This window comes from Teleopsis dalmanni, chromosome 2 (assembly GCF_002237135.1).
Source record: "Teleopsis dalmanni isolate 2A chromosome 2, ASM223713v2, whole genome shotgun sequence".
Lineage (NCBI taxonomy): Eukaryota > Metazoa > Arthropoda > Insecta > Diptera > Diopsidae > Teleopsis > Teleopsis dalmanni.
The window spans coordinates 140178112-140205168 of NC_051847.1; the positions used below are offsets into that span (position 1 = coordinate 140178112).

At 25.6% G+C, this 27057-nt stretch overlaps 2 protein-coding genes across 3 annotated transcripts in view; one reads left to right on the forward strand and one right to left on the reverse strand.

Moving 5' to 3' along the window:
* LOC119681651 (RNA-binding protein Musashi homolog Rbp6) overlaps nucleotides 1-27057 on the forward strand; it is a 313072-nt gene that overhangs the window by 268295 nt on the left and 17720 nt on the right. Inside the window, exons 5-6 of one of the 2 annotated variants that reach the window (XM_038094903.1) lie at nucleotides 24606-24889; nucleotides 24944-25134. In XM_038094903.1, coding sequence (XP_037950831.1) covers nucleotides 24606-24889; nucleotides 24944-25134 — 475 coding nt within the window. Of the gene's footprint in view, nucleotides 1-24605; nucleotides 25135-27057 lie in introns of both variants that reach the window. The other variant, XM_038094901.1, reaches the window with a different exon arrangement.
* The window catches only part of LOC119681653, a gene marked incomplete at its 5' end in the record, with an annotated part of 57849 nt that continues 51409 nt past the window's right edge, over nucleotides 20618-27057 (reverse strand). Inside the window, 3 exon segments of the mRNA XM_038094905.1 lie at nucleotides 20618-20948; nucleotides 21036-21096; nucleotides 21200-21288. Of these exon segments, the coding sequence (XP_037950833.1) occupies nucleotides 20802-20948; nucleotides 21036-21096; nucleotides 21200-21288 (297 nt within the window). The 3' untranslated portion in view covers nucleotides 20618-20801.

Genomic DNA, 27057 nt, shown 5'->3' on the forward strand with positions numbered 1-27057 from the left:
GTCCTTTTTTCAACTATAGTGTTTGCTTTGTAATTTGAACTCTGCTTTAGTGCTGGTACACACCTTTAATTAGTAAAATTACACGCCAATCAACATTTTACCAGGCTAACTGAGTCATAGCAACAATAAACGTTTGTCCTTTATCTTTTCCCTTATTTAAATGCTAAAATTGTGCCTTTGCATATCACATAAATGCTTTTGAAGGCACACATTTAATCGTAGTCATACAATTTTATCTATTTGTCGGCTTATAAAGTGCAATGTAGTTATTTGTTCCATTTGTTACCTTGACAGCTATTAAAATTATTTTACGGTTGTATTTGCCTAGTTTAGTCCTTTCATTGTTTAGGATTTAGTTTGGTATGCATTTTGTTATGACTGCTTTATATGTCAGAAAGGCTTAAACCATTAAATAGATTTTCAACGATGTTTAGAAATAGCAAAATTTAAAATTCTCTTATGAATATTTTGCGGTTGAGATATGTGTTTTATGTGCATTGATGGTTTTGAGTAGGATAATTAACATTTTGCTTATAATATAAATAATTTTTTTTAATTATGTTAGATATTTTACATATAGTGGAAAAGGGTATAATGTCGTTTTGCTGGTATCACATTTACTTAAACTACATGTACTTTGAGTAATGGACTGTACAATAAGTTTGCGGAATAGAAATGGGAAAATTAATTTTTTGTTCTAAAATGTATTTATTTTCTAGTATAATGTTCTTCGATATCTCATTACACTTATTCATACAGTTCTCTAATTTATGGATCTCATCCATTCAATGTATTTCCCGAAAGGTCTGCAAGATATCCCTCTACTATCCCTCGATTGTTTTTTCTTTTGATGAAATGAATAGACTGTTTGTTGCAGCAATTCGTACTTCATTTCATTGACTTTAGAAATGTTTTTTTTTTAATTATGTTAGAATATCAGTTAATTGTGATATAAATATAACTCACCTTAAACACAACTTAAATTACCCGTAATATAGCCTAAGTATAGAACTAGCATAAGAACTAGTATAAGGAAAATGAATATCAGTCTCATACTAGCTTAAATTGAATACACATTAAATTAATTATTGCATTAAATTAATATTGTTGTATTAAATTAATATTGTTGTATTAAATTAATTAGCTTAAACATAACAAATTGTTTTATTAGTTTTGAGGTTATCTTATATATTAACACAACCGCTTTCATAAATATCTTCTTTGTCAAGAAAGCACGAACCCGCTTCGGAGCCTTCACCACTCCTTAGCCTCACTTTACAAGATCAAGATCATAGTGATAGACTCATGTCTTATCAATTTTCAAAATTAATAAAGCATTAATTGCGAAAAATAAAAAATAAATATAATAAGAGTATATAAAAAAATATACGAAAATTTTGATATTATTGAGGTTGTCCACAAATTCGATCAAAACTTTTACAAAAAAAATGAATTTTAAACCATCATTATTTCTGAATCTATTTAATTTCCAAGACTTATTAGCCAACAAATTAAAGATATCAATTAGTCATTTTTGAGATATATACGGTTCTTTGATAGCATGTTTTTCTGCACATACCTTGACTTAAGAGTATATATGCCCCTAAATATTTAAAATAAACCATGATTTTTTGGCGAGTTATGTTTTTTTAATAATAACGTTTATTAATAGCATTCATCAATAAATCATTCGAACATTCTTGAATTAATTAATATATTAATATGTGACCTACTAATTCCTTAACCGACATTTTACAGACTCTTCTCGATGTTTTTAAATAACGCTCTAATGACTTTGAATTAAGTTGTTCTAATAAACTTTTTTTAATTATTTTTAAAGATTTCTTCCTTTTTCGTATATTATTATTAATGCTACAATATTATAGAGATATGGTTAAAAACAGTAATATAAAGTTTGTATTTAAAGCACTAGCATGTAATATTGCTCTAGATTTTTTTTCTCCCTCTCTTTATATAGGGGTGTACATTTAAGTTTTATTTCGAAGTCTATAAATTTTGACATTATATATTAGATTCTTCACACTATGCATATAAATATTCCATTATACCGCACCCAATTCTTATATCTACAAGATATCCTTTTAAAATACGTTTATATTTAAATTAAAGTGTATTTTACAGAGTTTCAATTCTTTTTAGACCAATAAACATAGTTTTAAACGATATTCAAGCAATCTGTATCAGAAATAGATATATGTAATAAGTACTACATCAAAACTGATGTTTTAGATAGATAATGTGTATTCATACTAACGCAAATAAAAAAATAATGAGTTAAAGAAATTTATTGAAGACCTTACTCCTCCTCAGATAACATAACTGTTTAATTTTTTGTTCTACCTTAACACTAAAGTCAATACTTATAGCAACATATCTAACCTAAATTCCTCGCTGAAACCCAAATAATAATCTTCCTCTACTCGTTATTTGAAAAACTGTTTGTCTTCTGTTCAATTAAAATCTGTTCTAGCATAAAAAATATGTTATGATCAGAGTGTTTCTCAACCATAACAAATTTTAATTATAATTTAAAAAATTATACTTACAACTAAGATATTACATATTAGTAAATTACAGAGTATTTGGGTCCCAATAAATGTTAACTGTAACTTGACTTTGCTAATGTTTTTTTTTTGCATTTTTTTTGGTTAATGAAATCTACACACGGTTTTATCAAACCTAAAAGTTAATTAATTTATTTAAATTAATTGGTTTCCTCAATGTTATCAGGAATACTGTGATATCAATTAAATATTACACAAGAGTATTTTCGATAAATTAATTAAGCAATCTCTAGTATATTTAAAGTTATTTAGTTTATTATTGTTATATCTAGTTTTATAAAAGTTTTTCCTTTTATATAGTTTTGAACTGGTTAATTGTTTAGTTGTTTAAATACTACACAACTTTTTAAATTATTATTAAAAAATATATTTTATTGTCACCAATATTTTGATTATAGTCTACTATATAATCACATTTCCAGGACACTGAAGATTATTATCTACTTTTTTTTTTGTTACAAATTATGTAGTTTTTATTAAAAATTTGTATATTATTTTATTTACATTATTATTATGATTAGTATTATTAACTTTTTACCAAAAATTTTGTTGATAAAAGGAATTTTCTACTTCAATTTCAAATCAGTATTGTTTATAGTTAACTAGAATCTTCCATTTAACATAGACAATTCTTAAACAAACACAGATTCAATTTCGAAGTATTAAAAAATTATTGATTGCAATCAGTTTTTAATAAACACACAAGCACAAATACAATGCAATCTCATATTGATGTATATCACTCCCGCCGTCAATCACTTCCGTTTTATTGTTACCGTACTACTCGTTATCCTTAACGTTTATCCTAAGTATGTCGACATTCACGTACCTAAAACAAAAACGCATAATAGACGACAATAAATACTACAACCAACCCCAAACGAGTACAGATGACCGACAAAACCTCGTTTATGCTACATCAACAACCTTAACAATATAAATACCCAGCTTACAACAGTACCGCATACAATAGAGCAAGATACGAGGGGCTAAATGTGAAACGCATATCAAACTTCACTAAATTTTTTGTTATAAGGAAATTGCAAGCAAAACTAAATCTGCATGTAAATGCAATCTTCTACCACTCAGCCAGCAGTTCAACAGCGACAACAATAACAACAACCGAACGAGGCAAATCTAGCAGACAGGGGGACTCTCTTGAAAAGGTGCAGCAGTAGTTCTGAGCACATATAATGATATCACATAAAAATAAACAAGCAAAAAATTGTGCTGTGAATGAAACCCATGGGATAGCAAATTTTCTACCTTCTAACTAAGCTACAACCTTATTATTCCTCGGCTGGCTTACATCAAATACCGCACCCTCTACACAATAAAATATTAAAATCCACCCTTATCGCAAACGCTATTGTCAACTGAAAATGTGCACTACACCAATGTGCCATTTTCATTTTAATCCTGCAGAAAAGTAAAAAGAAGCATGGAAAGAAAAAGAAATGTGCGAGATTATTTTAATTTTTCACTCGATTATATGTAGCTTTTAATAAATTTTTTCATTTTTCTGAAATTGCAAATTTGTGGCAGAAGAATAAACAATAAAGCCATGTTGCAGTGAAAACTGCACGAAACATAAATTTTTGGGTTGTGGTCCAGGAAAAACCGACAGAAATACGTTTGTCGTTATCTCCCAATAAAGCCATGTGCTTGCTTTGTTATATTTTCAGACTTATATCTACGGTGTGTATGTGTTACTAGGCGCGCTACTTTGCCTTAATTTCGCAGATTGCCAATTCTTTTCTTTATCACTTTTTTTTTGTTTTAACATTTCGTAGTGCTGCGCCTATAAACACCGAAATTTAGTAGCATTTTTGGTAGGGCTTACTTACATTTTTTACATGGCAGCAGCCAGCCACAGCATCATTAGTAGCGCACACACGCACACAAATACACATCACAGGGGATGATTTGGTACTTGGCTGGAGCGTAGTGCCGCAGCACTATTCAGAATTCTGCATCCACAATGTTTCAAACTGGGAATGAAGTGGAAACTAACCGATGACGAAGAAATGACCGAAAACTTACGAAATTTTATTGTTGTGCTCTACTAAAACCAGCACAAAATGATGATATTGCGAATTTACAGGGAGTGGCTTTGGGAATTTTTTATGATTTGACAAGGGTAACATTTAAAATTTTCCACTATAGTTCGGTTAAAGACAATTTTTCCTACAATTTCTTAATCAAGTTGAATGAACTCATATAGGAAACCCATGAAACGTTGAGGGAAGTGTGAAGAGTATATTAGTTGGTTAAAAATAGATTAATAAAATAAATATTTAGGTAAATAATAATTATTTCGTAGCAAGAAGAAACAGAAGTTTGTAAAATTAAGAATATTAAAATATATTAAAAAATATAACGGTTATTTTAAAATGAACTTAAGTTTTATAAAAATAATGGTTATATATGTTGCTTCGTTAATAAAAATTTTCAAATACAAAATTTTTTTTAACATTTATAACTAATAACAATATTATAATATGTTTTCAATATATAACAATAATATAAATTTAATAAATATGACGGTCATTTTGGATTTATGACGTTAATTAAGCAAAATAATAATAAATTTTTTTTTTAATATATATAACTTATAAAAATATTGTGTATAATATATTTTCAATATATTAGAGTAATATAAATTTAATAACACAAATATACAATAAATTTTAAAAATATGCCTTAAAAATATTGATATTATTAATAATTAATTAATTAATGATAACTTATAATATTGCTATGTTTCAAAGAAATATTTTTTGATTCAAATTTTGAATTAAAAAATTAATAAATTAAATACAAGTTAATTTTTTAGCTACATTCACTCAAAAACTAATATTTTCAATAAATTGTTTAGAAAAATTAAATAATTTATTTTAGCCGGTCTTTTAACATTAAAATTAATTTTAAAGTTAACAAACAATAAGGAACTGGACTACTAGGTCCTTCACCCTATTGAGGTTAGTTATTCAACACTCAAATAATTAATAAATTACAATTACCAAGTTTAGGTTACAAATTTTTTATATATTTCTAAAAACCAATTTGTACATTATTTAGGACTATTTCATAGATCATCTTTAGTGTTAATTAATACGAGAATAAGAATAAATAAATATTAAATGAAATTATTTTTAATGTCTATTAATTTAAGAAAGAATAATTAATAACAAAATATAAATAAATAAAATTTATTTAGTTTTTTTAACATATTAATCCAAGAAATAATATTATTAAGAAATTTTTATTAAATTATGAAATATATATTAGAAGTCAAATAAAATAAAAAAAATAATTGTGATTTATAAAAGAATTTAAATATTAAATAAAAAAATATAAATTAATTAATTAATTATCATATAATAAATAAAATTTTTTAATAAGAAAAATTAATAAAGAATAAATAATAATCTGTAATAGGTAAAAATCTAATTATATCTACTTAATATTAAATATCATTCTATAATTTATTTAACAACTTCTACAATTATTATCAATTAAAATTATTAATAAGAAATAAATTTAAGTTTAATTAATTAATTAAATTAAGTTGGTTCAATCAATAAAATGAAAATTAAATATGATTTTCAGTAAATATAAAAAATTGAAATAAAAATAGTTTTTAATAAAATAACCTGCACATCTAATTCGACATAATATACATAATATTATAATACACGTGTTAAAAATAAAATTTAATTAGTTGTGATTAAAATAAATTTGATAAAATAATTAAAAAAAATAATTTACATGTATAAATGAAACATAAACCACATAAATAGAATTTTATGATATAATAAAATGAATTAAAAATAACTCTACTTTGAATACATATCCGTGTTAATACATGTTTTGTACTTATTATCGGATTTGATATCTTAAATGAATATAAAATAAATATAACTGCGATCAAAATCATAAATACTTTAAGATATTATTTCAATAATTTAAATAATAATAAAAACAATCGTATATAAAAGGTGTATTTAAAGAAAGTAATTATGGCCACTAATAAAGCAACTTGAAGAACTTAACTTCATTTTTTGAATTCTAATTAACTAATTATAATACTATTTTATTATTTATAAATATTAATTAATTATTATAAATATTATTATAATATAATACTATTATTGGTAATAATAATAATTTAATTTAACGAAAAATTGTATAATAAACTTAAAATAAAGATAAAGAAGATAGTGTTTTTTAAATAAGGAAATTAAATAATTATATAAATTTATATTTATGAACAAAAAATACAAAAATATACGATATAAATAATTTATATATTATAAATAAGCAAATCAAATGATAAATATGGTATACTATAACTTTTTTAAATAATTTAATAAGTATTTTATATTAAATTCTAATAAATTTATAACTAGAAATTTTTTAATACACTATTTGATTATACTTTATATCTCTGGTTTGATGGAAGTTTTTGAACAAACTTCCATTAATATAAATGAATAAAAGTAACATCATATAATTTGGTAAATATTTTTGATACAAAAAATCAATTACTTTATATAAACCTTTAAAGAAAAACAAAAAATTTATAAACGATGAAAGAAATGGTTAGTATACATATGAATGTGCAAAAGAATATATAAATAAATAATAATAAATCAGAACAAAAATAAAAAATATTAAAATTGTTATAATATAAAACATTTAATAGAACTTTTTTTCAGTCCTATGCATTTTTTATAATATTAAAGAAGATTTTCTGGAGTAAATAATCCTCTGTCGATATAAAATGATTATAAATTTCTTTAAATCGAATTTATTTAATAATTGCCCTCAATTTATAATTGTACATAATATATAAATTTAATTCAGTAAAATTTGTTTATTTTGTATTGAAAACCTACACTTACATAGGCTGCCATTATTTGGCCATAATTAATAAATTAAACAAAAGTTTAAACAAAATCATTCATTAATTAGATGATAACTTAGAATTAATATAAATAAAAAAAATTGTCAAATTTGTATACAAATTAAACAATTTGCATAAGAGAACCTACACAACATCTGTTATTTAATAACAGATAAATAATAATATATCATAGGTTATATATAATACATAGAATATTATATATAATATAAAAGATAAATATAATATTTTTTTTAATTTAGATAAGTTTTAAGTTGTCATCTAATTAATAAATGCATAATATACCATTTTATATTTATTTATATTTTTATATTTTGAATATTTTAGCCTAATAAGCTTAATAACTTTGATGCCTAATAAGCTATTAATAAAGAAATATATGGCTATAACATATTTAGCATTATTTACATTCTTAATATATTCGTGTATAATTTATCATTTTGAATATGTTATAATCATTTACAATTTTTATTATTCTATATATTCTATATTATTAATTCAGTTAGGCTTTCAAATAATATTTTTAAATGTAATTAAATTAAAATTAAAAAATGAAATTAATTAGCATAAATAAGTAAAACTTAGCGTACACATTTAATTGTTTAGAGAGCAGAAACACTTTGGCAATGGCACACTTGATACCGTTATATTAAAACAATAGATAAAAGCTTCGATGAAAGCTTCAGCGCCATTGTCATTTTTTTATTGTAATAGCAGCAAAAAAAATATTAAATTAATGCAATGGAAAGACCAAACTTGTTGAAAAGGGCATACATTGCGTTTTTATATAAAGGGGGTTGAATTATGTGTGTGTTGCTTTAGAGGGTGGGTGGTGTTCGGTAGCATTAGGCATTTAAATAGAACAGAGTATTGATTTCCATTAATGTACTTTTTTTTGTTTTATAAGTTTTTTTTTATTTCTAAACGATATTGTGGTACGCAACATAAATTGTTAATTTTTATTTTATTATTAATTATTTATTCCTTAAATTTATTTAAACCACACTATTTAATAGTTCAATATTTTTAACACTAAAATATTCCTCAATGAATTTAAATTAAAGTATTATTCCAATTGTTTCATTTATCATTTTATACCTAAGAAAAATTTTGCCTTCATACACTGACTAATACGCACAGTTACACATACACACAGATACGCGCAGACATACTTATGGAGTTGAACGCGAAACATCATCCATATCCATATCCATCTCTTTTTGCCGTTACTGATTTTAAGCATCCCTTTATCCCTTTTTGTAACAGCTACGAAAGCTGCTGCTGCTGCTGCTGCTGCTTAAGTTACTGTCACTGCCAATGTGCGCTGCTTTTGTGCTGCAGCGGCTGATGTTGCCGTTTTCGTTTTGCTTTAAAAATGGAAAATTGATTTTTCCTGCTTTTCGCCGTATACCGGAAATCTTAGATTTCATTTATGCGTTTTTCTCAATGATATTTTTTATAGATACAATATAATGAAATACAATTAAGCAATTGATTTAATATTTGCTTATTAGTTACCGTCATCGTTTGTAGTTTTTCATCGAAAAACAATGTTAATGCCCCGGCGCAGCAGTAGACTAACTAAAAGCACCGATACTGCTGTGACAGGACAATATCACTGGCAATCGATTGTTAATACATGCATATATTTTTATATTTAATTATTTGAGTATTTAATATTTATTACATTTCTAATTATAAAACAAGTTTTTATGTAGATAAACATTATTAATCCATTATTCATGTTTTTTAAGCTATAAAGATATAGATTTGCTTATTTGTGTAGAGCAAACATTTCTTTATCTAAATCCGTTCCACTTTAGTTTAATTAATATCCGTTAACGGAGCTCATAAACGAACTGAGAAATTACACGTACGAAATCCAAAAATTGACTGAATGCGAGTCCAGTAAAAACGCGTCGTGTGAGGGTAGATATTATTATACGGCTACACCACCACCACCACGATATTTCCAGTAGCAGCATTATTAGGGGAAAGCAATAGCAAACACAATAAAAAAAATTTATTTAACTGCAAAGCAAGTTAAAATACAAAGCAAATACAATGGCAAAAGAAATATTTATTTTACACTGACATAAAAATTAACAGAAAATAAAGCTCGCATTGACGTACCCGGTATCCGAAATGGAATTGGAACAGACAATAACTTATAGGACACCTTTCTATTTCTTTTTAATAATTTCTTTTTTAATATAATCCAATCTACTTTACACCGTTTAATAACCTTAATTAATATTTCTATAGTTTCTTATAAAATTCTTAAAATAACAATAATTTTATTACAATTTTACTGCAATTGTTTGCAGTGTACTTTTGCATTCTCAATAAGGACAACTGCCGAGATTTCTCTCACTTTTGCGCTCTTCAAGCGCAGAGGGTGGTTTTCGTTAAATTTCCAGTTTAAAAAAAATTTTTATTATTTCAATATTTCTTCTTCAGCTTTTTTTTACGTATGCTGCATATTAAATAAAATATTTTCACTGCTCAACTAACTCGTCTCCTTATTTAAGCGTTGCTTATACCACTTGCTTTAAAAATTGGTTAGGTTAGAGGGTGTTTTTCACCCTATCTATCACATTAGTTGAACATAATTGTTTTTTCTTCAAGTAAAAAAAACAAAAAAAATCAAAAAAAAAATCTTCAATAATGAAAAACATGCAAGTGAAATTTTTCTCTCACTTACATTATTTAATCGAAAAATAATAACGCTTCCTGCATTATTTGTAACCAAAGTTGTATTTATGTATGACTTTATTAAAAATGTATGTTACTCATACATACAACACCCCCTCGGTTCTCCACATGCTTAGACCGTGCTGTCACTATTTGCATGTTAGCTGTTAGCTGTTAGCTGTGGAAATTTAATAGTCCTTTTATGTTTTTGGCTTTAATGCTATTTATTCCACCTTGCATGACGCATTTGGGCTAATCCAAAAATTGTGCACCGTTAAATTGTGGCGATGTGACAAAGAGCATCGGAAATGTTATGCATTAGCAAGGATTAGCTATTTTTAACTAGCAGGTGTGAGGAATATAAATATTTTTATTCAAAAATATTTTTATTAATATTTGTTAAAAATTTGTATCGTAATATTCTGACCAGCCCCCCAAATTAGTCTTAACCAAATTAAGTCTAATCACTATATCGAAATGAGACCAGAACCTAATATTTGAGGTTATATTGTTTTACAAATGCAGAAATATGTATATAATTTTAGTTTTTATAATATTTCATATCATTATATTATACATTATTTTGTATATTATATTATATTTTATATATTATTTATTATATTTTTTATTATATATTTCTTGGAGTATTGATATAATATCTAAAATTATTCCTTATTGATATTAATTCAATTTTATGAAAAATAATAAAAAATCAAGAATTTCTTGATAATATTTAAAATTAGTTCAATAAATTAAAGAACCAAGTATTTCTTAATAATATTAATTCAGTTTAATAAAAAATAATAAAAAATCAAGAATTTCTTAATAATATTAAATCAATTCTATAAACTAAGTATAAAGAACCAAGAATTTCTTGATAAAATAAATTCAGTTTTTTTAATTAAAAATAAAGAGCATTGCATAAAAATATTATAAATGATAAAATAGGATTTTTACATATTTTTAGATTAATTTTCTTAGATTCTTCCCTTTAAGTTCTCTACACTTACTACATTTTATTCTATTAAAATTATGTTTAAATATTATTTCCTTTCCTTTTTAAATCCTCAACTATGATTTCTTTATTTAAAATATTTACTTTCTTACTTTATCAGAATTAAAATCGTTTGTTAATAGCGAAGTCACAATATCCTGTCCTTGTTTCTGAAACAAGCTAATCTTCAAGTATACATTATTTAATATTAATATTGAAATAAAACATCTTTTTTGCTTTAGAGAAAAAGAAACTATTTAAAAGTTAGAAGATTTCGAATAGAAATGAAAAGGCAACAACAAAAATTTTTAGTTAATTTATTAAAGTTATCATTAGTGTTCTTAGGAAATATTTGAATTTTTTAATTAGTTTATAGTCCGTATATAATTTGTTTGGACTGCAAATGTCAGGCTTAGAACTTGTGACTATCAAATTAGAAGCAATGACTTTTTTTAAGACTTTTTATTACCTTTTAAGTAGAAGTAGGACATTCATTCACAATTCATTTATAATCGTATTCCGTTAAAAGAATTCTATTTCAATAACTTATGTTAATTTATTGTTTTAGTGCCTTAATTTTATTTATATATTTTAGAAAGGAGTAATTAATTATTTTAAAATATTTATTTTTTGTTAACAATATTTTAACTATAGTCTGTAGTTATCTTCAAGTTATAAACTTTTGTTAAAAATATATACATAATTTTGATGTACAAATTGTATAAAAAAGAATAAAAAATTTGCTTTCTATTATACTTGTAAAAGCTTCTCAGCTTTCTATTTAAAAATTGGTTCTTTCTTCATACTTGACTTTAAAACAATTTATTAAAGTTCATATTTCCTACAACACTCACTGCTAAATTATAAATTCATTAATATGTTTATAAAAAAATCAAATCTTAAAATAATTTAACTAAATATATTTTACGTCACATATCCAAAGACTTTTTAAAAATTGTGTATTAGAAATTGCATATTACTAAACGTAGGGCTAAGGTGTTGGCAGGTTATCTAACGCCACGCAATGGCCTGCATTATCCTTTTTAAAAATGGAGTCTAACTCAACAAACACAAAGCCAACTCTTTTCAAAAGTAATTACATTCATTTTGATTGTCTGGTTTTGATTTAGGCCAATTGATGATTTTTCCGCTGACGTCTTGAATTCCATTCAAATAGCGAAGTATCTTCTGTTTAGTTTGGCTCAGCCAGCAGCACAAGATATCAGTCATGGTAGCAGTGCTCTACTCTATTGGAAGCCAGTACACCGTTTTTTTCCTATTTTATTTAACATTAAAATATTTTATCAGAAAATACCTTTGCTTGTACTTAAAGCAACATTTTTATATCATAAAGTTTCCGTTTCCGGTTTCTAAGCTGCTACAGCAATAAGTACGACTACATGTAGTTAATACATTTTTCCGTTATATTTTTTATGCGTGCATATGCCATGAATTTACTAGACGTTCCGCCCAGAACTCCCCCACCTGATTTTTGCCTTTAATTTCTGTGCTGCTTATGAAGGTTTAGCATCTACACACAGCGCCTTTAGCATTCTATTTCCGTTCATGTACTTTCTTCTATTCTATGTCCTGGCACTTGTGTATGGCGTTCCGTTGCTCCTTGTTTAGATGTGCGTGTCACATTGCAGCGGAAATTCAATTTCTGTAGTCGGAATCAGATTGGGTGAAGCAACATGCTTTAAGGACTTTACGCAAGTACGGCAAAAATGTTGTTTTAATATTAATCATAACAATAAATTTGTTATATGTTGCCGTTGGACATTTTTGTAACAATTTTGATTATTTTATTTATGCACATATTTACTTTTTTATAAAATATTCTATTTTATTTTAAAACCGCTATAGGGTTAATCAATATTAATTTTGTTTGATTTGTGCGGAGTTCAAAACACTGGAGCTGTCAAATACTGCGGCAATGTAAATAGTTTTTTTGTTCACAACTAGTTTGAATCAATTTTAAATTCTGGCTGTGAATATTTTAGTTTTGGTCATTAGAGAAAATTATTTTCAAGTTCAGAGTTTCATCAAAAAAAAAAATTGGTGATCTTCCACACAAAATATATAGAGCTTACCTTTTTTAGAAACATGACCTCAGATTGCTAATTCTAGGATCCCATTCTAGGGTCCCCAATAAATAAGATTTGAAGTTGGTAAATATTATAACGTAATAGTTGCTTTTCTACTCTAATTATACGCTAGTTTTCATCTTTTGTAGCTATAGTACTTGTGTAATGGCCCATTAATTACAAAATCAAATTTATTTATGCAATTAATAGGTTTTCAAATTTTATAAAGTATTCAAAATACAATAATGTATATCATGTTAAAAATTTGAATAATAAATTATTTCTAACAATTTAATTATTTAATTTAACTTAATGAACAAAACTACTACTGGCTTTTTAGAGTGTCATTTATATTGTATTCTAATTCAACAACTTCTTCGTTCTTCACTTCTAAATAGCAGTAATATTACTGAACATTAACAAACAACACCTAAAAATATGCAACTATTTTTTAATCAATTTTTTCAATGTTCGTATAGTGGTTCAATGTTTAAATCTAATGTGAAAGAAAAATCCAACGTCAAACGCTTAATTATCGAAGAGTATAAAAAATTTTACTTTATTATATATTTATGATAATTAGATAAGAAAGTTTAGTGGTTTTAAAGTTTTGTACAGATAATTATTTTTGATTTACTATTAATATTCAGCAAATGTATTATGTATATTTATATATATATATTCTATATTATATATTATATATTCTGGTGTTATTGATGCTGTAATATTTTTTTATTTAATTTTTTTTGTTATTTAATTTATTTATTTAAATATTCTCATTTTAATAAAAAACTATTCTCAACAGAATTAATTTTTTTTTATTTGAAAAACTATATACATATATAAAAACTATTACAATAAAAATCTATACTTTTATTATATAGAATTGCAATATTACGGCATCAAAAATGCCACTAACTTCTTTAGCAAATTTTATGAACATCATTTATTAAAAGCTTTGACTTCCTGCATTTAGTCAACATTTTATATAATAAAAATGTTATTACTTTCTATTGCGAGTCATTAAAACTATAAAAATTGGCCTTTAGATTAGCTGAGCACATTCTGTTGCTATTTCATTATTGCAGACAGCAACTAATAAACGAATTAATTAACTTTCTTTTTATTTAAGTAAAACCATTAATTTTTCCTATAAAACGTTGTGTTTATTTGTCAATATTACCTTTAATATAAATAAGAATTTAACGATGGAGAGAAGTAGAGAAGCAGGTTGTGTTCATGTTCAGTAGTCATCAAAATACAAGCGATTTTCAGCTTTATACAAAAGTAAATGTTCACCACGTTTTATATATTTTATCAATAATTGTGGATCTACGCCACTGGTTGTATAAATATTTGTCAATTGCTAATTGAATTTAGAAAGACAATAGCATATTTTATGCTTTAGTGTTGTTATTATAAAACGCTAATCAAATTAGAAGCCACACTCATGAGGCCAACATTTGGTAATGTATATGTCGGTCGAAATTCCTTTCATAAGCTGATGTCATCGCACAAATTAATAGGGATAACTTAAAGTGCAGAGGAAATAAATAATGAAAGTAAATGGAAATTTATTTCCTGAAAAATATATGTCAAATATTCGTTAAGTAACATGAATTGTATAGCAACTTAAAAGTAAATAATTTAGTATGAAGTATATAGTGTTTAAAATTAAATTTGAATGTAACATAAGATTTTGTAGTTTTCTGACTGCTTCTGCTTAGCTTCAAATTTCATTTAAGTACAGAATTCATAAAGTTATATTATATGTAGAATAATTTAATGTGCTGAGAATATGGTATAACTTTATATATTAATAAATTGCTAAATATTTATTCAATTGTTCTTAATACAAAATGTAAATGCTTTAAAAATATCACGTTAGAATAAAATGTATTACGTTTTAAAATTGTTTCCTTAAGATATTCTTAAATATTAGAAATTATAAATAAATTGACAAATCGTTTTAAAATTGTCTTTTTAAGATATTTTTATATATAATATTTCTGAACATAAATCGATTAATCATTTTAAAGTTAATATATTCTCAAATTTAATGAATTTTAAAATAAATCGATTAATAGATATTTTATTATTTTATATAATTCGCTTAATTATCACCTTTAATCCAAAGAACAAGGCTTAATAGAAAAAGAAACCATAATACATTTTCAATGTGAATAACCGGCTTTTGCGTCCAGAAGATATAGGTTCTTAGAAAGATACTTCTTTAATAGTTTATCAGATTGTTCATCGGTGAAGACGTAAAACCCATTAAATTACTTAAATTCAGCGGGATGGATTTAGTCTCTACCCTTCTATGCTAGGGTTCTTGCGAGGAATGTGATAGCAAAACGGCAAAGAATAGCTAATTGAGCTAAGGTGCATGGAAGTTATCTAATAGCCTGCCACTGCAACCAACCAAAATATAAAAAAAATAAATAAGCAATTTTACACTCTTAGTCTTCACCAAAGCTTAATATGATAGCTCCTAAAACTGCGCTATGCTTTTTATATTAAATGCTATTGGACATTTTTATTTCAACTTAAATAAACTTAAAATATTTTCATTTTATTTATTGTTTATTTATTAATATATATAAATATTATTATATATATATGTGTGTATATATAAATAGGTATTATGTCAATTCAATTTTTTGTTAGTTCAAATGAATACAAATTTCATTAATTAATTACAAACAAAGTGTGTACGGAAATGTAAATAATGTTTCTGAACTTTGTTATAGAATTTTTGGTTTTGAATTAAAGTTCCCTTCATTTAAATATATCTATAAATATTTTATTTAAATTAAAAAAGAATATTAACTAACATTTACACAAACTAATTTTATACATTCCATGTCACTTATTTATAATTATTTTTATTTAGTCTCTGTAATAAGAAGGGATGTACACTGTAAAAAATTTTTCAAGTATTGAAATAATAATGAAGGAAATTGCTATAACGAATTATTTCCCCTATAAAAATAACAAAGAATCATTCACCGCGCAGACGCTTTGGAAGGAATGAACGAAACAATTTTCAGTACGAACGATGTACACGGTATTGTGATGAAGGCTTCTCCTGCAAAGGAAGTGGCAACTATACTGAGGAGTAACAAACGCACATACTATCAACATTTGAACTATATATCCTTATTTCGTATCTCAATAGCGTGTATTGCATGCAACGTCATTGCAACGTCACTTGTTTCCATTGTTTTTGTTGTCAAATAGGAAAAAGTATTGTTTGTATTAAATTAGATTTCTATTTTTGTAACCAGAAATACCACAACTTGGTACGTTAGTGAATTTTTTTCCACCTTTGAGTAGCTGAAAAAATAAATTTAGACTGGCAACACTGTTCTTTTTTATTTGTACTGTTTTCTTCATTTTTAGTTTTTATTCGTTGTTATTAAATGTAACAGGAATGCGAAAAATTCAGCCAAACACTCACATATCAAAACAAAAACTTTTTTAATTATCTATTGTCCTTCTGTAGTAATGTCGAAATATTGACGTATTTAGTGCCATCTGAGTTTTTTATACCATAATTTTTAATTGTAATTGTTTTCGTCTTTTTTTTTGTGTATTTTTTTTTTTGTGTATCTGTAAATAATATTTCTAGTTTATAAAAATTTTTATTTTTGTTATTGAAGACTGGTTTATGGTATATTGTCTTAATAATTTTTGATAGTATCAAATGTGACCTATCATGCTTTTATAAGTTTCAGTATACTTATACACAGATTATATTTAAATAATTTAAAAACTCCTGTCTTCATAGAAATTATTTTAAAACTAAGATCATCTCATATATATGTACATATATGACAATAATGCAAAGCATTACGTGACATTAAGAATTATTTAAACAACTATATGATTTTAACAATCACAAATTAAGGTATTTCAATTTAACTGGTTAATAATATACTATATAAAATTTTTATATATTGTACATAATTTTATAAAGTCTAGCTTATTTTATGACTGAGGGTTCGGCTTCGATTATATCAATGGTTAGTAGATAAGCTTTAAAGTAGCTCTGGTTATTTGATTGCGACAATTCACTATTTTTTAACTGCGACTAGATAACCGATAATCAACAAAACAGAACAATTATTCTAATTTAATTTATATATTGATATCAGATTAATTTGCTTTGTATAATTCTCCATGGACCCGTTAATTTAACGTTAAATTTTTAATTTGAATTGAGATTTTCATTTAGTATATATAGGTACAGTACCTTTTCGATCATTGCAACTTAATGAAAACCAAGGCTGTTGCAAATACTGAGTTGTTGCACTACCGAGGAAAAATTCACGTAACTGATCTAACAATACAAATAAGTAGATACATAAAACTTGAAATTTCTTTTATTCTTATATTATAACTATTGCGCAAATTGTATATCTTACAATTTAGGACTGATTCACCTATTATATACATATATATCCATATTTATTTATAATAAAGATAGTGATACTTTGCAGCACTGCTTCTTCTTTAAGTTTTTTTAAAATTAAAATATCATGTAGGAGTATTTCATTCTCCTAGACCCACTGAATGCACGTATCGTACGCACTTACCTATAACATTTGCCTTAATTTTTTGCAGGGGAACGATTTCTTGTACCTAAACTTCAGCTTCGTCTTCACTAACAATTTCAACTATCAAAACAAATTCGAGTCATCGGCGTGATAAATTTTATTCAAGAAATAGATTCTGTTCCTTAATTATTTGTGTGAACCTGCCAAGAAATGGATTAACAGATTTTAAATTGCGGGAAAGTTTTTATCCGCAAATTTTTAAATGCCGAATTTCGTAAGGTTTTTTGAAATTCGACATCTAACCATTAAGAGTTGGTCCCCCCTCTCTTTATTTAATAGTGCCGTGCGCCTGACATATTTTGGCTTTCATTATGTCAACAGACGCTGTTTACAAAACCATTTGTACACAACTCTTTCCATTTTTGAGTATTCGCTATGTTTTAAAGTTCGCCGCTTCCCAGACCCGACTTCAATATTTTTCACGTATTCTTGAATTAAACGTCACTTTTAATTGTGCATATTATCGATGTATTGACGTCGTATTCTGGGCAAATCAAGTGCCTTAATCGACACTTGATTTTATTTTGGATGAATTGCTAGAGTTTTTCGTTATTTCGCGTAAATTTTTTAATAAAAGACATCACTAATAAGAACGTTATTTACGCCCCAAAAATAAAGTATCGAATATTAAATTGCGGCAATAGTTTCCAAGAAGGATAGAAAAAATAACGGCACTATAACAGCAAAAATATACATGAATTTTCCATTACAAAGCAAAAAAATTACAATTATTAAAATAATTTTTTTGGAGACGTTGCACTTATAAAGGCTACAGTAGATTTTTTTGGATTGTTACAATTTTTGAGGAGTTTTAGTAAGTAGAAAATTTATATCTATTTCATGTATTATACAGGATTTTAATTATGAATTTTATTTTTAAAAAACTATTGCAATTCTATAAAGTCGTCGGTTAGTCAAATAAAATAGCTAATACCTATTTGATTATATAATCTAACAAGAATAAGAATAAGAAAATCTATGTGTAATTAACCTAACAATAGATTCTCCGGTTAAAATTTAAGAGAACGAATCCAATCTCTAATTAACCGCTGAAATAAAAGGCGATTAAAGTTAACTGAAAATGAAAATATATTACATAGGTTTATTTATAGATGAGAAAATAAATACTTATCTGTATTTAACGCCATTCATAAATAACCTTATTGTTCTAACTCTTAAGTAAGAAAACTGGACATAACTGCTGTACTTACATTTTAGTAATTTTGTTATAATGTTGCATTTATGGGTCAATGGACCTAAATTGATGACAAATTATTGTTAGCTTGGTTAAACTTTATTTTAGTCTACATATATAGATAACTCACGTTCTATTAAGTTTAAATATCGAAAATCTAATGTTATGGTTTTTTGACTATGTCACAAGACGTCAGTGGGCACAAATTTTCAGATTTTTGATAGCGATATTTGAACCTAACCTAAGCATATAGTAATAGACAAGTTATTTACAATAAGTACAAATAAAATAGTTTTTCCCAAATATAACGAAACACTCATGTATTTAAAAAAACCTACATTTTATTAATATAACTTTGATTTTTACCAAGTCACAACTATCGGTCTTGAAACTGTGTAAATTTTGATAACCTTTAATAATATATTATGATTTGTTTGCTTTTTCAAAAAGCCGTTTTTGACATTCCAGATTCTTATCACGTCTTTTGATTTCGTTTTATCTAATCTAGTCCGGCTGAGTGTAATCTTTTCACTAAAGAATAAAGTTTAGGTCTTTTGTAATTTTATTTTGTGTTTTTGTACCAAGTGTCAATAGAAAAACTAATTTTTTTTTATTCAATATCCTATATGAAAGGAGTTAAAAGTTCTAGCAACTATTTCAAAAGTAAAAAATTCGTTTCAATAGATATATTGTATATATATATATAGTTGAATCATAATCTTTCTAAGTATGAATTTGAAGTGAAAAGAAGATTCACTTCTCAAACCAAACTTTCCTATTGTTACCGCTTATATTAAATGACAGCTTCTTTAAGTGTCTTCGATTGGTGAGGCTTTGAAAATGAAACGTAGTTCTTATGGTAGAAACAGACTGACCACTACAGTGGAGAAGTTTTGCTTATAAAGCTCTCTGTTGCTCAATTTAAAAAGATCTTTTCCAATAAAGGAAAACGTCGATACACTGAAGATAGTTGAGGTTGGGTTGACGTATTGTGATCTGTCGAATCAATTAAATTGTTCTTCTTTCAATTTAATTAAATTTTCCACTCAGGAGCACATTTGAAAGATATTCCTTTGCCAGATTATGTAAAATGTTTATTTACTTGTTTTTAGATTGTTGGAGTAATTGTTTTCACGTTCCAAGAATATCAAGTATGCATTGAACAGTGCGTGCCTGTAATGTATTGTCCTGTTGTATCTACTAAACCCAACAGAATTAGGGACACTTAAGTGATTGCAGTTTAAGTTTCTTATTATTATATTGTATTTCATATAAAGAAAAGTGTAAACCTTTTATAAATACAAAATGAATAAAAAATAATAAAAAACAAATACATATACCCATTTTAATAAATAATAAAAATTTTACTAAGTAGTCGACAACGTTATAACAAATTACCTACCATTACTAGTTTTTTTAAACTGCAAATTAATTTAAACTCAAAAAACTTTTTTTTTACACTTTAATATTGCGTACTCCCTTTAAGTGTAAAAATTAATATTATTAGTCAAATATATGCGTAAAAATGTTTGTACGTGTCCATATAAGAACAATATAAAAATAAATCGTGATATATCACATAAATTTTTTTTTTGTGTCGAAGGTACTAAATTCCATTTTTAGAATCTTTTTAAAGTGTAAATAGTTTGATGTTAGTTATTCTTGATTTTTGTCACTTAATCACTCATCATTTAATTCTATTTCTTATCTTTCTTCTTCTTCTTCTTCTTCCTTTTATCTTCCTGACATCCAGATGGTTCGCATTCCTCCCAGTCCTTGAAATACTCCTTAGCATCTAGCAAACCCTGCGGCCATGTCTCATAGTTACAATTGTAGTTTCTGAACTGTTAAGAAATATTTATTAATTAATTTCCGTAAATAATTTTTAAAGATATAATTGATTGATTACAAATTAAGAGTATTCCAATTACCTTCTTCTGAGGTGGTTTCCCATCTAAGTCAAAGACCTCATGACCCATTTTCTTACCATAGCTGATAAATTTATCAAATTTAATATAAAAAATTGTGATTTATTTTATGTTAAAATATATTTGTTTTAAATTTATTCAATTTAATAAAAAAAAATGTAACATACCGCACATCATCTCTGGTCACAGCCAGTCGCATAGTCCACAACATTTCACACGTAAACCCAACAGTAGTGAACAAAATGATTGGAATTGTCTGAAAAATATAAATAAATTCGGTTTTATAGGAAATTAAACAAACAATATAGTGTTTAAATTAATTTCAATAATCATTGTACGAGCATAAAATCGCAATTGCGTTATTTCTCTATATATAATATATATAATGATAGATTAATACCATTGACAGTGCAGCATAAATTATCAGACATAAAATTTAAAAGTGCCTAAATCCACTATTTTAACCGCAATTCTGACCTATGTTTTTCAATCGAGATTCACTTTTAGTGCAATTTTCATCTTAGATTGGTAATTCTCGATCGCAATGTATAACACTTGAGATTAATTTATAACACTTTAGATATTTTGCGAGAGTAGCAAGATCGCTTTGAAATTAACAGCTGTTTTATATGACTTGACAAATAAAGTGTAATTTGATTCAATATTCTTGCATGACTGCCTCAAAATAAATATTACATCTTTGTCATTAGATTTTAACATGGTAATAATATTCAATATTGAGAACAAATCTGTGTGTATTCGTACTTAAACATTAGCCCTTTTTGACTATGCCAAATGTTCTAATCTTTAATAAATTAGTAACATAGCACAAATAAATGAAGAAAAGGAGGAACTAAGATATGAGGAACCAAAATAAACACATAGGTTCTTAATATAAGGCAGCAGGTTATGTATTGTACGAACACAATTTCCAGTTGACATTGACAATTTTAACAGATTTCACTATTTCGAGCAATTTTTTTAGTTACGGTATATATCGATATAGCCTAATTCTTACAGTATCGGAACTTAATGTTGCAAATTTTTACATGACTAAAATTCCAACCCCTACTTACAACTACTATTAAATGCAGTGACTACTTTTTGTTTATGTAGTCAATGTAAAAATTTGTTTCTTTAAACCCCAATATCTCGCGAATCAAGCTATAATATATCGACAAACATATAGTATAGTGAAAATATTTGATAAACAAACTATGGGGCTATATAATTATATATACATAAAATATATAAAATAATAAAAATTATAGAATGAATGATTGTGAATAATTAATCATGGTACAAATATATCCGCTAATGATAGTAGTTGACAATGAAATTTTATAAAGATACTTTAGGACTATATAATTGTTTATTAATACATTATTTATTTTGAAATTTTTTAAGTTTTGTACGCAGACTTTATCGGCTGAGTGTACATATTCCTAAATATTTATAATGGAATACATGTTTAGTGGATTTGTTAAAGTGGCAACAACAAAACCGTTTTCCTTTCTTCTACCAAAAACAGAGAATAATTTTCTTCCAACAAATTATCAATTATATTTTTTCTTTTGGTTTATTTTAAACAAACATAAATTTCGTACACTATAAACAAACTTTTTATATCAAAACATTTTGTATAAAAAATTTTGTTAGTGTTTTCTTCAACAAATTTTTGACATAATTTTTTCAAGGCAACATTCTCATTACTTGGATTGGCGACTGTAGTTAAGAAATCATGAACAAAACAAAGTCAGGTTTACCACATGCTTTTAATAAGTTTTTGTTGTTGTTTTCTATTGAGTGCTTTATTCTCTTTTAGTATGATTTGTTGCTGCATTTATGGAGCAATTATTTTTGGGGTAAAAAATTTTATTTTTTTTTTCATAAAGAAGTCAAACAAACTGTAATGATTGATGCAAACTACAACAACAAAGAAACTATAACGGAGTGTCTTTTTTTTGTAAATGTGTTTTTGATTATATGACAAAAAACCAAAGTAGGGTTTAAAGCACTTTAATTTAAAAAATTAAAACATTGTTTAGAAATTTATATTAAAATTCTTTATACACGTGTGCATAAAAGGGTGTAAAACAGTTTAATTATTAAAATAAAATAATGCATTGAAATTCATGAACAAATTATTAATACTTATGAATATAAAAGTAATGAAGTAATTTTTATTACATTTTACATTAAATAAATTTATAAAATTTTATGCGATTAATATAATGAATAAATTATAAAATTAATGTTTTAATGAACACAATCGATGATATTATTTTAAAATTGGCTAATTGATTAATTTTGTTATGCTTTTACTAAAAATTAAAATTAAACAACTTGAATTATTTTACACTAATTTTCATTAAGTTCAATACTTCAACTTTATGCATAAATCGTCTTCAAAAAATGATTCATCATACATTAATTAGAAATCAACTATAAATTTGTAATGTTCTCTGTTTATAATATATAAAATTATCGTTATTCACACATTTGAACTCTCTGAATTTAATTGAGTAATACAACAAAAAATTGGGAAAATTTTGTTCAAATTGAATACACAAATTCATTGAATTACCATCCAAATTTCATATTACACGCTACACCTTTATGTAGGAATGAACAATTACACAAATTGCACGCAAATGGTACAAATTTAAAAAAATAATAACAGCCCTGTTTTACGCTTTTGCCATCAAGTATATTTGAGCAGGCTCAAGTGCTGTGGTTTAAAAAATTCCTTTGCGCATGTTTATTCGTTGATCGGCGCTAACGGCAGGAGCACGGTTTCTATCTTTTTTTGTGGTTTTTGGAATTATTGCCGAAGTGATAAAAGTTAAATTTTTTTTTTTTAAAAAAACACAAGTAAACATTAAAATAGGTTTTGTTTCCTAATAAAAGGATAAATAACTTAATTGAACGAAAAAAATTTAGAAGGAATAACGTTGCTTTGTTACCAAAAACAAGTTATTTAAAACATATTTTTTTTATTTAACCTTGTGTGAATATCGGTAACGGTAAAAATTACGCAGAAAATAACAGCAATAAAAATAAAACGTTCCGTTGTCAAGGGCAACCAAAAAGTTGTTATTTTGAATTCCAAGAAAAACGAATCACTCGTTCTCATCAAGTGAAATAATTCTCTTAAGCAGTGCAAAATTATTAGGAAAAATAGCAAAAGACGTTTTAAAAGTTTTTATGGTTGTTTATAAAATAAATATTAAAAGAAATATATAAATATATAAACGTGCATAAATAACTAATAAATTAATTTAACTGAATAAAACATAATTAATATTTATATTAAAAAATATAATTAAATATTAAATATTTCGTTTAGGCGTTGCAAAGTGCTAATAAAATTTAAAAATTAATAAAATTTTTGTACAAAAAATATTTAAATTTATTTTTAATAAAAGTTATATTACGAGCTTTCAAAATTCAGTTAAAACAAGAAATGCATGCCCTTAAAGAAGGTGCAACTATGTTGCAACATCATCCCACTTTACCACCAACTATTGTACCGCGAGTTAAAGAAGAAACCTCTTTCTTTTATCCACACAGCAATCCTATTGATAACGCTGCTGCTGCCGCTGCTGCAGCTGCCGCTGGTTTAATGGATCCTCATAATAGGGATTTGCATAATGCTTTAGTGGCCTCTATAAACAATAATGTTGCAGCAGTAAATGGCACATTAACAACGGCTGCAGTGCTTAAAAGTCAATCACAGCAACAACAGAATACTGTTGGTAACAGTGCAGCGCAACAACAGACGGCACAGCAACAGAGCATAAGCAATCCCAATACTGGTGCCTCGCCACAACAAGCAGCTATTGCTCTATTAAATGGTAATACTGGAAATGCTGCCAATAATTCAAATGTTAATGGTACCGGTAATACAGGTCCAAAATCATCATCTTCAGGCCGTTCAACGCCCAGTAACTGCGTTAATGGCTCAGCTTTAGATCCTGCACCTGGCAAATTATTTGTTGGCGGCCTCAGCTGGCAAACGTCCTCTGAGAAACTCAAAGAATACTTTAATATGTTCGGGACCGTAACAGATGTGCTAATTATGAAGGATCCTGTCACACAGGTAAGCCTGAAGTAGTTTCCATACTTTTTTCGATCTTGCTATTTATGTTGACGTATTTTGTTTGTAGTTTGTTTGCAATTTTTTTATATGCAAATATTATTTTTTTATAATATTTTTCATAAAGGTTTAAGCAAATATTTATTGTGCACTTTAATTTATTTATTATTCGCTTTAAATGAATCTCTCAAAATAGGTTTATAATCAAGCAGATATGTGAAAGAGTTTAGACTTAAGTATGTATAAAGTATATTAATTTCAACAAAATCAATCATGTGGATTAACTATAAATTACTATAACTATATAAATTATGTATTACCTAATTATTTTTAATTACTAATTTTTAAACAAGTTAATTGGTCCGTTGTTTTAAATAACGAAACTTTTTAAATTAGTTCTAAAATATGTATTTTATTGTCACCAATATTTCGGCTATAGTCTATAGTCAGCTTTCAGAATTAAACTAAAATTCTTTTAAAGTAAAATGAAATCTAGATATTTGTAAAAAGGAGTAATAAAAAAAAATTATAAGAATTTTATTAGGTGACTAAAGAAATGGTTTCTCTGCTCTCTGAAGACCTATTGATATACGCCGTTGAATATATTTGATCAAATGTTTTATAAGCCAGTTAATAGATAAAATTATTTTGGAAATTTATCTATAAGTAAATCAATAGAAAATGAACATTTTTTTGAATTAGTTTTGTTATAAATTATTTGTTTTCTGAATTTCATTTCAGAGTGAAAAAAAACCAGAATCAGAGTAGTTTTTATTATAATATTATTTTATAATATTATATACATTATTATATTATATATATTATATATTATTATATTATATATATTATACATTATTATATTATATATATTATATAGTATTATATTATAATAAGGATAATTTTAAACATTTTCAATTACAAAATGAGCCACTATTTAACATAAATAATATTACGAAAATATGAGTAAAGAAATTTTCAAAAAATATACATATTATATCCTTATGTACCTAGGGAAGTCATGTATTACCTAGACATGACAACTTTTGCAGTTAGGATATTATCTAAATAATTTAATATTCTATTATTTTTGATAACTTTAATACAGATAAGTTGCTTCATATATTATTCATATCAACAAAGAGTTGTTAACATATATATTGTCAATAATAAATAACGTTAACAACTGTTGACAATAATGACATACTAAATTATAGGCTGTCTTTAAATGATAGAGAGCTTTCGTCTTTTATGGAAAAATTGTTTTGCATGCCAGGAAGTGATCTGACAGATACGATTAGTTGTGAACTTTTGCATATAAAAATTTGTCATATATAAAAATGGAAGTATATGAGAATATTATTTTTTATTAAAAATTTATTTTATTAATACCATCCCTTTGTATATTCAAAAAGTCAAATTTCTTTTTCTAGTTGCGAGCTGCCAGAAATATTTATATATAGTCATGTTTATATATAGTCATATATAGTCATCAAAATAGAACATTTAAGTAATAACTAAATTCTTGTTATAGTAATGGTCACAGTGTTAAACTTGTATATCAAGACTTATGGTTATTATTAGAAGAGATAATGGTATACCGCTATGTATGAGATCTATGGTGGTATCTCTGGAGATAATCTTCTAAGCGCACTAAACCTATTGATAAACGTCAGCTATGTGAAATTTATGGTAGATTTACTTTATTTTAAATATGTTCTATTTACCTCATAGGGATTATTATTTTACTTAATAAATTGTCTTCACATAGTAATAAAAATTTAAACATTAAACATAGTATTTATAAATTAGATTTGATAAAACTGACTTGATATATATAAATATAAAACTTGACTTGATAGATTTGATATTCTTTTATAAAATATTTTTCAATGGTTTTGATTATTGATCAAGCCTTAAAATATTACA